The following is an 11576-nucleotide window of genomic DNA, read 5'->3' on the forward strand; positions in this document are numbered from 1 at the left end:
ATACACATTTTTTACAAGTACACATGAAATATTCTCTAAGACAAACTATATCTAGGCCACAAGTTTTAACACATTTTTAAAAATTCAAATCACATTAAGTATATATTCTGATCACAACAGAAAGCTAAAAATCAAGAATAGAAGGAAAACTAGAAATTTCACAAACATGTGAAAAACAAACAACATACTGAACCACTGGTTCAAAGAAAAAAATCCCAGCAAGAGAACTTAGAAAATACCTCAGACAAATGAAAACAAAAATACAACATACCAAATGTATGAAATAAAGCAAAAGCAGTGCTGAGGAAAATTTGTTGCTGTAAATGCACACATTAAAAAAGAAAACCTCAAAGCAATAACCTAATTTTACACTTTAAGGAACAAGAAAAAGAAAAGCAAACTAAACCCAAAGCTACCAGAGGAAATAATAAAAATCAGAGTAGAGATAAATAAAATAGAAAATATAAAAACAATAAAGTCAATAAAACTAAAAGTTGAACTTTGAAAAGATCAACAAAATTCACAAACTCTTAGCTAGAATGACCAAAACAAAAGACTCAAATTACTAAAATCAGGAGTGACAGTGGACATTACTAGCAATTTCTGAGAAATAAAAAGGATCTAAGAGAATATTATGAACAACCGTATGCCAACAAGTAGGATAACCCAGATTGGCAAATTTCCTAGACATATAATCTTCCAAAACTGAGTCATGAAAAAACAGAAAATCTAAATAGACCAATACATAGTAAGGAGATTGAATCAGTAATGAAAACGAACAGAAAAAAAAAAAAAGTCTCCTAACAAAGAAAAGCCTGGACTAGATGGCTTTACTAGTGAACTCACCAGTGAATTCTACCAAAATTTAAAGAATTAACACCAGTCTTCCTCAAACTCTACCAAAAAGCTGAAGAAGAGAGAACACTTTCTAACTTATTCTGTAAAGATAAGATTATCCTGATGTCAAAACCAGACAAAGATATTACAAGAAAACTACAGGCCAATATTCTTTATGAATATTAATGTAAAAATCCCCAACCAAACACTAGCACACCAAATCCTGCAGCATATTTAAAAAGTATATACCATGACCAAGGGATTTATTCCCACAATGTAAGGCTGGTTCAGTACACAAAAATCAATCAGTATAATATACCACATTAGTAGAATGAAGGGAAAAAAAAAACAAACGAGCATCTCGATTGATACAAAAAAGTATTTGACAAAATTCAACACCTCTTCTTGATAAAAACACTCAACTGGATAACTTAGAAGAAGAAGAAAAGTTCCTCAACATAAAGGCCATTATGTGAAAAACCCACAGCTAATATCATATTTAATGATGAAAGACCAAAAGCTTTTCTCCTAAGAAAAGGAGTAAGACAAGGATGCTTGCTTTCACAATTTCTGTTCAACATAGTATTAGTAGTTCTAGCAACAGCAATTAGGCAAGAAAAAAAAAAAAGGCATCCAAATTGGAAAGGAAGCGTAAAATTATCTCTGTTCACAGGTGACATGATCTTATATATAGAAAACCCTAAAAATTCTGCAAAATATCAACTGGAGATAAATTCAACAAAGTTGGAGCATACAAAAATCAAGACACAATAATCAGTTGCATTTCTATATACTAACAATGAAATATCGAAAAAGGAAAGTACAAAAACAATTTCATTTACACTAGCGAAAAACAAACAAAAAAACACCACTCAGGCATAAATACTCAAAAATAAATTTAAACAAGGAGGTGAAATGCACGTACACTGAAAACTGCAAAATATTGCTGAAATTTTTTAAAACATAAATAAATGAAAAGACATCTGAGTTGATGGACTGACAAACAATATTAAGATGACAGCACTAGTCAAAGTGATCAATCTGTCAATTCAATGCAATTGCTACTAAAATCCCAACGACATTGTTTGCAGAAATAGAAAAACCAAGCCTAAAATTCATAAGCAATCTCAAGGGATCTCAAGTAGCCAAAATAATCTAGCAAAAGGAGAAGGAAGTTGGAATTATCACACTTCCTGATTTTAAAACTTACTACACAAAGCTGTAGTAACCAAAATAGTGTATCCTGTCATAAGGACAGACACGGAGACCAACGGAATAGAACAGAGCCTCAAAATAAGACCTTATATATATGTTCAACTGATTTTTTATTAGGGTGACAGACCATTCAAAGGAAAAGAACAGTCTTTTTATAAATGGTGCTGGGAAAACTGGATATCCATATGCAAAAGAATGAAGTTGGACCCTTACACCTACACCATATACAAAAATTAACTCACGTCCAGCGTTAAGAAGTAATACACAGACACACATACACGAAACAAAAATTAACACAAAACAGACCAAAGACCTAACTGTAAGATCTAAAACTATAAAGACTCTTAAAAAGAAAATACAAGGGTAACTTTATGTTATTGGATTTAGTGACAATTTCTTGAATTTGACACCAAGAGCAGAGGCAACAAAAGAAAAACTAGATAGGCTGGACTTAAACAATTTGTATACAAGGACATTGTCAAGAGAGTAAAAAATCAACCTAAAGAGTGGGAGAAAATATTTGTAAAGCACCTGTCTGCTAAGAGATAAATATCCAGACTTCATTAAGAATGACTACAACTCAAACAAAAACCAACCTGATTAAAAAATAGCCAAAGGATTTACGTAGACATTTCTCCAAAGAAGATACACAAATGGCCAATGAGCATATGAAAAGATGCTCAAAATCACACAAATCATTAGAGAAATGTAAATCAACTCAACACCACTCCACACCCATTGGGATGGCTATTATTAAACACACACACACACACACCCCCCCCAGAAAACAACAACTGTCAACAAGGATATGAAGAAACTGGAACTCTGGTGTATTGCTGGTAGGAATACAAAATGGTGCAGCCGCTATGGCAAACAGTATGGTGGTTCCTCAAAGAGTTAAACATAGAATCACCATATGATCCAGCAATTCTATTTCTAAGTATAAGCCTAAAAGAACTGAAAACAGGGGCTCAATCAGATACTTGCACACCACCTATGTTCATAGCAACATTATTCATAATAGCCAAAAAATGAAAACAACCCAAATGTCCATCAATAGATTAATGGATAAACAAAATGTGGTATGCATGTATATGTGTGTGTGTGTGTGCGCATATATACATACACATACACAATGGAATATTCCTCAGTCTTAAAAAAAGAATGAAATTCTATACATGCTGCAAGATGGATGAACCTTAAAAACATTAAAAAAGAAAAACATTGTACTATTCCACTTACATGGGGGTATTTAGACAAATTCAGAGAGACAGAAAGTAAAATAGAATTACCAGGGGCTGTGGGGAGGGATGTAATAGGAAGTTAATTGTTTAATGGGTAGAGTTTCTGTCTGGTATGATGAAATGTTGTGGAACTGAACAGTGATGATGGCTGCACATTACGAACTACTTAATGCCACTGAACTGTACACTTAAAAATGGTTAAAATAGTAAATTTTCTGTCGAGAAAAAGTTAAGGCTTTTTTTCCCCCCCAAGAAACATAAGAAACATACCAGATTGATTATAACTTGTTTTCCATAAATAATTACTTGGGAATCAAAATGCCTTTGGAAACCGTCCATCTAGAGGGAAAAAAGTTACATATTTTACTGGAGTACACGATGTAATTTATAAATATAATTTAAATATTTATAATATTTTTAAAGGACCTCCTTAAATGTCTTATTTCTATATTCAAAAGAATGATGTCAGGATGTGAACTATGCCTTCTAGCTATTCTAAATGTCATCTAGTAATCATAAGCTATTTTACTCTGAGCTGCAACACTAACACTTTAATTCTGAGTACAACCTCAGTGGAATATATTAAGTACTCTAAAAAGCATAGTTACAAATCTTACTGTGATCTCTCAAATCCTTACTTGCCACGCCTTTCAATCTTAGTTTGTTTTTCTATATTTCTAACATGCCACCCACACACCCTTTGGTTTAGGGGTTTACTATGTGCCAGAACCACGAAGAAGAGCCTCAAAGATGCTGAATGCTGATTTATGGGGAATAAATACATTCTTTACATGCAAATTATAATGCTATTAAGCTTCTATTTTTAGCCAACAAAAGAGGCATGCAAGATACACACGTGATTTGCTACTTTGCTGATCTGTGGCAGTGGTTTGTACTTGAGGTTTGGTCTTTGGGACCAGAAAACAGGTATTGATCCTCGAGTCTAAAAGAAAAGAGAGAAATGTGAAAAGAAACACAAACATACTTGTTTTTCTCACCTTACTTATTGTCAGGGGTATATGTATTAATGAATATGCAAGGGAAAAAATTAATACAACCTACCAACAACTTTAAAAGTCCACGTGTATCTGCTCCTAAAGTTCATATTTTATGGAAAAACATTTAGAACTTTTTCTCCTTCTAGTTTTATATACATGGCATTTGTGTAGTAGACAGTTATTTCCTTGAAATTCTAAATTCATCTATGAGTAAAAATTAACAGGTTACATCTGTTACATAATTTGGCATTATGAAAAAATTAGAAAATTGCTTTATTCATTTTCAAATGGATATGTTTATGAACACATGAATATATTTGGCCACTAACACTCTGGAGCAGCAATTGGTGCACAACTCCATAAGGCAACAGAAGAGACATCTCACAGTGGCAGGTAAAGTCAATTATAAGCCATCAGCTTGTCCTATCATCACTGCCCTTAATACGTGTAAATGGTCCAACAGACAGATGGCTCCATTTCCATAACTCTCTTTGCACCTCCTAGCCTACCCTCTCCTCTAAGGATTTAATTTAAGGGCAGGAAATGGCAGCAGGTTAGTGCCAGATTAATGGATTTTCCTTTTTTGGGGTGAACTTTTTCTGCACTGTAGATAAAAATATTACACAAGAACAGAGAAGGGAAAAGAAGGAAATTTCAACATGACAGAAAATTATAATCCAAGCAGAAAAGGCCAACTCGCTGACTGCCTAACAGGCATAACAACTTGCCTGTACAAATGAAGCTTTGCTCCCATTGTAGTGCACAATTTGTTCTGTTTCTACAAAGTTAGCTGCATGGCCTTCAGAATCAATTCCTAAATAGAAAAAAAATTAAGAATTAACTATACTGATTACATAAAGAAACACATCAGAAACCCACTAATTCAGGTTAACTTGGAGAGAATTAAGTCAGTTCAAGTTAGTGGAAAAGTCATTATGAAAATACAATTCAAACAAATTCATTATACATGATCAGAAAACTAACACAAGCTTGCTCACTTTAAACAGGCTTAAAGAGGAGTATTAAAAACCTATTAATAAACAGATGAAGTTGGTTGCTCTTAAATACATTGATTGTTTCTACATACAAAATTCCTCTAAAATAGTGTTTCTCAAACTTGAGACATCTTTTAAAGAAAAAAAAAATCTCAAAGACCCCTGAGAAAATGTCCATAGATCCTAATTTGAAAAATACTAGTTTGAAAGGTAAAACTATCAATTTAGGTAATTATACTTAGTAACAACACAATACTCAACGTAAAGATAGGCCATTTTATTTTTATTTACTCATTTTCTGAGATGGAGTTTCGCTCGTTGCCCAGGCTGGAGTGCAATGGCATGATCTCAGCTCACTGCAACCTCCGCTTCCTGGGTTCAAGCGATTCTCCTGCCTTAGCCTCTCAAGTAGCTGGGATTACAGGCATGCACCACCACGCCCAGCTAATTTTTGTATTTTTAGTAGAGATGGGGTTTCTCCATGTTGGTCAGGCTGGTCTCGAACTCCCAACCTCAGGTGATCCGCCTGCCTCGGCCTCCCAAAGTGCTGGGATTACAGGCGTGAGCCACCGCACCCGGTGAATATAGGCTATTTTATAATATTTTGTTATAATAATGCAAATGGTCTCCAGCAGATGCTTATACTGATTTTAATTATCAAAATGAAAACAAAAATCTGTATGTGATCCTCTGTAACTCCATGAATATGCTCACAAAACCTAGTTTGAAAAGCAGTGTTTGGATTCTTGATGCTGTTTAGTTCTTTCAAATATTTGAAGCATTCCTTTAAAAATCTGTTTATGTAATCTATTTTTACAAAGAAACGCTTGCTAAGCAAAGGCAACTTTCAAGCTAGTCCCTGACCCAAATTACCAAATTATCAGAAAGAAATCAATGTATTTTTAACTGTGCCAAATATTTCCTAACATCCTTTCTGACATATTTCTTACATATAACATTTGCAGGTATATATGAAGTATCACTGTTTTAGTTACCATACCACCAGAAGGGGCCAAAATTATTGAGCCAAATCAGCAACGACATGACTCCTCAATACTTTATGAGATTACTTGTCAGAGGCACAGGCTATCCTTGCTTCCCTTCGTAATTCCCACTAAGGAACAACATCCAATTATTTTTAAAAGTGAGAGTCAGACTAAGAGACAGTATGTGTGTTTGTGTGTATGAAAGAAAGATCTTTATGAAAAGATTTGCAAAAGATATTAAGGAAAAAAAGGAACCAAGGTGCAGAAAAATGTGCATAGAATATTATCACTGTCTAAAAAAGGAGGAAGAGAAGGGCACATATCTGTATTAGCATAAAAATTATCTGCAAGGATAAACAAGAAACTAACATCTGATTAGCTGGGAAGGGGGTAAGAACCAAGCAGATGAAGTCAGAAATGGGAAATATTTTTTATTGCATTAAAAAAATACTTTTTGATATTTGAAATATGTAAATGCACTATCTGTTCAAAAATTTAATCAAAAACTATGTTTCCAACCAAGAAAATCTAGTTACAAAAGAGTTGCTAACTTTAATTTTGGTTTGTGATCTTTGCCATGTCACTCACTCAATGTTATTCTTCCTCTGCTATGAGAGAGATTAAGCAAATAATCTCTACAACTTTCTGGCCCCAAGCTACAATTTATTTAATGGCTCACAGCCATAAAATATGCTGATATATTCTGGTTAAAAAAAAATACAAAGGTTGGAGAAACTCCTTTTCATAATGACAATAAGCTTTAATACAGATTTTTAAAGTTTAGTTTAGCAAAATAAGCATGTTGCTAGTACAAAGCCTAGAAAATAAATGCTCAAAATGTAAATGTTTACAAAGTTGAAGGCACAAAGCCAAATGACTAGCTTCATGCATGCAAAAAACCTAAAAGCAATACAAGAAAATACTTTCTAAGTTAGGTTACTGAAAACTACACTGAGTTCAGCTGTGCTTTCGGACATCCAGCAAACAACATGATCAGTTCCTCTTCAAGCAGTAAGCAGCAGCCTACAAGTATCACATTAACATTTGCAATGTAATTACAGTAGCTGAAGCACGGAAGACCTACCTAATTATTATAATGAAGCAGGAGATAAATACTTAGCAAGGCTATCAAATGATAATGAAAACAAATAAAATACAAAAGGTTACATTCGTGTCACCGTAAGACAAAATATTAATTACAGATATGATCCATGCTGACAAAATTAATCTCACCTCTTACATAATAGCGCACACCAGCTCTGAAACAGCTCCTCCTCGAGATGAGAATCCAATCAAAGTATTTTCCATTAATAGAACATGAATGCATGGTAATAACTTAACCACATTAAGAAAAATATAACATATAATAGAAATCGTTAAGTATTGTTTCTAGATTGTTTGAATCTATCTACCCTAATGATGGTCTTTCAGAGAAAAAATGACAGCGTATACAAATCTTCATGAATATTCACAAGCCCTTAGTACTATAATCAACTGTGAAGTTTTGTCAAGTTAATAACCCTATGACATGAACGTAGTATGTTTAAGAAGTTCACTATGGTGTTTTTATTTAAATGATATGCTTCCCTTTTCCCGATATTCTCAATCACTTTCTCAAGAATTAAGTATTAACCACATCACTGAAAAATCTACTTTGAATGGAAAACATAAATTTAAAATAGATTAACTTTCAAATAAGAAACACAAAAGGGGGAGAGAAGGCTAGGCTACTGCAGTTAAGGGGGAAAAAAATGAAATGCATGACACATAATTATAAATTAGCCATAACAGCTGGTAAGCATATGAAGATTCACAGATCAAAGTGAATTAAACAAAGGTTATCTAGAAATGGAAATTTTGACTCTAACCTTATCCTTGAAATAGAAAAGGTGAACCTCAGTATGAAAGACTGTATCTCCCTAAAAGCTTTTCTTTATATAAAGTTATTTCCCTTACTACTGATAACAGTATATGGTATAGGACACTTCCTACACCATTCAGTAATACAAACAGTCATACACCTAGAAATTCTAAAGGCTGATCTCTCCACTTCATTCCCAGAGTAAAGGGTTGCAAAAGCCTTTGGAATTGGCATACCTCTTACATTAAATGTTTTTATTATGAAATATAACAAACAGTAAAGTATAATGTGTGTAACTATTTACAATAGTTAAATACCCATTTAGTATGGGGAGTTGATATTAAATGGGTAAGAATTTCTTACTGGAGTGATGGAAACAGGATCCTGGTTGCACAACACTGTGAATAAAATGAATGCCACTCACTGAATTATACATCTAAAAATGACCAAAAAGCCAAATTGTTTATTAAGTATATTTGATCATAATTTTAAAAATTACACATACATACACCCCTTTGTACCCACTAGCATCTTTGAAGCACCTTTCCATGTGGCTCCCTTACTGCCCTCTAAGAAGTAACTACTATCCACTCAGTTCATCATTCCCTTGTCTTTCTAGTTTTGCCACTAAACAAACTCTTGCTTAGTCTGAACAGCTTTTGACTTTTTTTTTTTTTTTTTTTTTTTTTTACATAACAGGAATTAACCTGTATGTATTCTTTCAGTTTTCTTTATTTGCTCATTATAGTCATGAGGTTCATTTGCTGCTGCTATGGCTGTATAATATTTCACTATACGACTAGATTACAGTTACTTACCCATTCTACTGTCCAGGGACATGCCAGCTGTTTGCAGTTTTACTATTTATAAACAGTGTTGCAATAAACATCTCTGTACAAACAAGCAGAAATGGCTCTAAGGAGCAGTACTGTTGGGTTACAGAGTATATTCCTCATCTGATCTTATTAGGAAATTCCATATTGCTTCAAGAATTACTTTGGCTTCTCACCTTTACCAAAATTTGATATTGTCTGCTTTTTTTAAAAAAAATTATTTGTGTATTTATTTGAGAGAGAGGCTCTTGCTGTGCTACCCAGGCTGGAGTGAAGTGGCACCACCATGGCTCACCGCAGCCTCAAACTCCTGGGCCCAAGCCATCCTCTCGCCTTGGCCTCCCAGGTAGCTGGGACTACAGGCACATGCCACCATGTCTGGCTAATTTATTGTCTGCTTTTTAATGTTTGCCACACTGTGGTTGGGGAGCAGGCGGGTATGATAGAAAGGTTTTATTGTTTCAATGGCCTTAATTTTTCTCCTTCCACATTTGTTTAGGTTTGGTTATGGTTACTTTCTATATGTAACACTTTTTCTTAATTTGATGCATCCATTATAAAGTATAACAGCATAATAAAATAAGTATTTATGAACCTACCATCCAACTTCAAAACAGTACCAAAACCCTGAATCTATTTATCTGCTCCTTCCCTATTTTATCCAACTGTGTTCTCACCTAGAAGTAACTATTCTCAGGTTTATGGAGACCATTCTCCTATCTTTTTAGTTTCATCACATGCAACCATACTTAGAAACACACAGCTTGCTTTTTTGTAAAAATGAAACTACACTATTTATAAACTTTGAGACCTTGTGATGTTCATGGTATTGCTCTAACGTGGTACTGTGAACATTCTGGAAAGACCTCCTGGTATGAATGTATTGGGTATGCATTGGAGAAGTGCTGGCAAATTCACAAGAGAACACCAAATGCTTTTCAAAATGGTACCTAATGACATCAGCAATGAGTTGAGCTGCTAATGACTCATCTCTATTACCTCGTATCATCAGACTTGATAAGGGCTCCTCTTGAGCTCCCAATTCACTTTCCTTTGAAGCCCATAGCACTAGAGAAGACTCCAATGTAATATTTGCTCCCTTACCCAAATTATCTATTTTAAGCCAGGGCACAAAGATGAGCAGGGCAGATGAGCCTGCTCTTAGAGAGCTAAATCTAGCAGAGAATATGACTGACTGCTTTATGAATCATGTTCCTCTGATTACAAGACAAAAACATATACACACTTTACAGAATCCAGAACGCATGGAAGGAACAAGAGTAAAATAAAAACTGAATCCCATCAGCATAACTTTTAAAATGTGAGTGTATTTACTTCTAGTCTTTCATCAATGAGTTACTCCCAGGGCCATCCATGCCTTCTCTCCAGGATGGCATTTCACATACTCCCCTCAAAATGCAACATTTCTCCCTCCTCCCACTCACAGCCCATTACGTCACTTTATATGGTGCTGTAAAAATAAAATCCCTCCACAGGCCCCGATCACATTTACACACCCATCAGCAACCACATCCATCTATCTGCTTCCCTTCTACAGTTGTAGGTGAGCAGTCCACACCAGGCCCTCTACCTGTGCGCTGAGTCATCTGGGCTGAGCTAATTCTCTGAACACAGCTCCCGCCTCTCTGTCCACTCTCTATTCCAGTCATGTTCCTGTCTTGGGGTCATTTTACTTATTAATGTCTCTGTATGTGTGTGAAACATATGATTTTACTTCTAGTCAACAAACTACACTAAAGAAAAGCTCATTTAAAGCTTTCAATTTAAAGGTAAATGAGTAAGCTGTTTCTAAAATTGCCTAGAAAAAAAGGTTCTATAATCTCACTTAATATTGTTTGTCCATTCACAATCTCATTTTGAAAAACAACAACAACAAAAAAACACCACAGTTGGCCCAAATCATGTAAGGCACTAAATAAGAATAAACACTTTTTTTTTTTTTTGAGATGGAGTCTTGCTCTGTCACCCAGGCTGGAGTGCAGTGGCACAATCTCGGCTCACTGCAACCTCTGTCTCCTGAGTTCAGGCGATACTCCTTCCTCAGTCTCCTGAGTAGCTGGCATTACAGGTGTGAGCCACCACGCCCAGCTAATTTTTGTATTTTTTAGTAGAGACAGGGTTTCACCATGTTGTCCAGGCTGGTCTCGAACTCCTGACCTCGTGATTTGCCCGCCTTGGCCTCCCAAAGTGCTGGGATTACAGGCGTGAGCCAGTGCACCCGGCCGAATAAACACATTTATTCTTATTTTATCCTTAGGAGAACTTGGAAAGCTCGGGGTGGGGAAACAAAAATAAATGAGCTTTTATAATGAAATTTTCTAATTTTTATTTCCCCATAACTGTGGAACATGTTTCCTCCATTACTTTTTGGGTTTTCTTTAAGTATAACAAGCATTAAGTTTAGTGAAATTATATTAACATACTGAATAAATAAATAATAGACTTGTATTGATAAGCTTCTTACATGTGCTTGATAGAAAGATGTCATCACCATTTTCTTCAGGGCACAATCCTGATTACAGTCATGCATCACTTAATAGGGGTACATTCTGAGAAATGCATCGTTAGGCAATTCTATATATTATA

The 11576-nt window shown here is 34.8% G+C and overlaps 1 protein-coding gene across 2 annotated transcripts in view; it reads right to left on the minus strand.

The window, feature by feature from the left end:
• The window catches only part of SACM1L (SAC1 like phosphatidylinositide phosphatase), a 54999-nt gene that overhangs the window by 17898 nt on the left and 25525 nt on the right, over positions 1-11576 (minus strand). For both annotated transcript variants that reach the window (NM_001132538.1, XM_063721578.1), the window contains 4 exon segments: positions 3567-3635; positions 4153-4239; positions 5023-5108; positions 7509-7610. In NM_001132538.1, coding sequence (NP_001126010.1) covers positions 3567-3635; positions 4153-4239; positions 5023-5108; positions 7509-7610 — 344 coding nt within the window.

The sequence above is a fragment of the Pongo abelii genome, chromosome 2 (genome assembly GCF_028885655.2).
Source record: "Pongo abelii isolate AG06213 chromosome 2, NHGRI_mPonAbe1-v2.0_pri, whole genome shotgun sequence".
In the NCBI taxonomy this organism is placed as follows: domain Eukaryota; kingdom Metazoa; phylum Chordata; class Mammalia; order Primates; family Hominidae; genus Pongo; species Pongo abelii.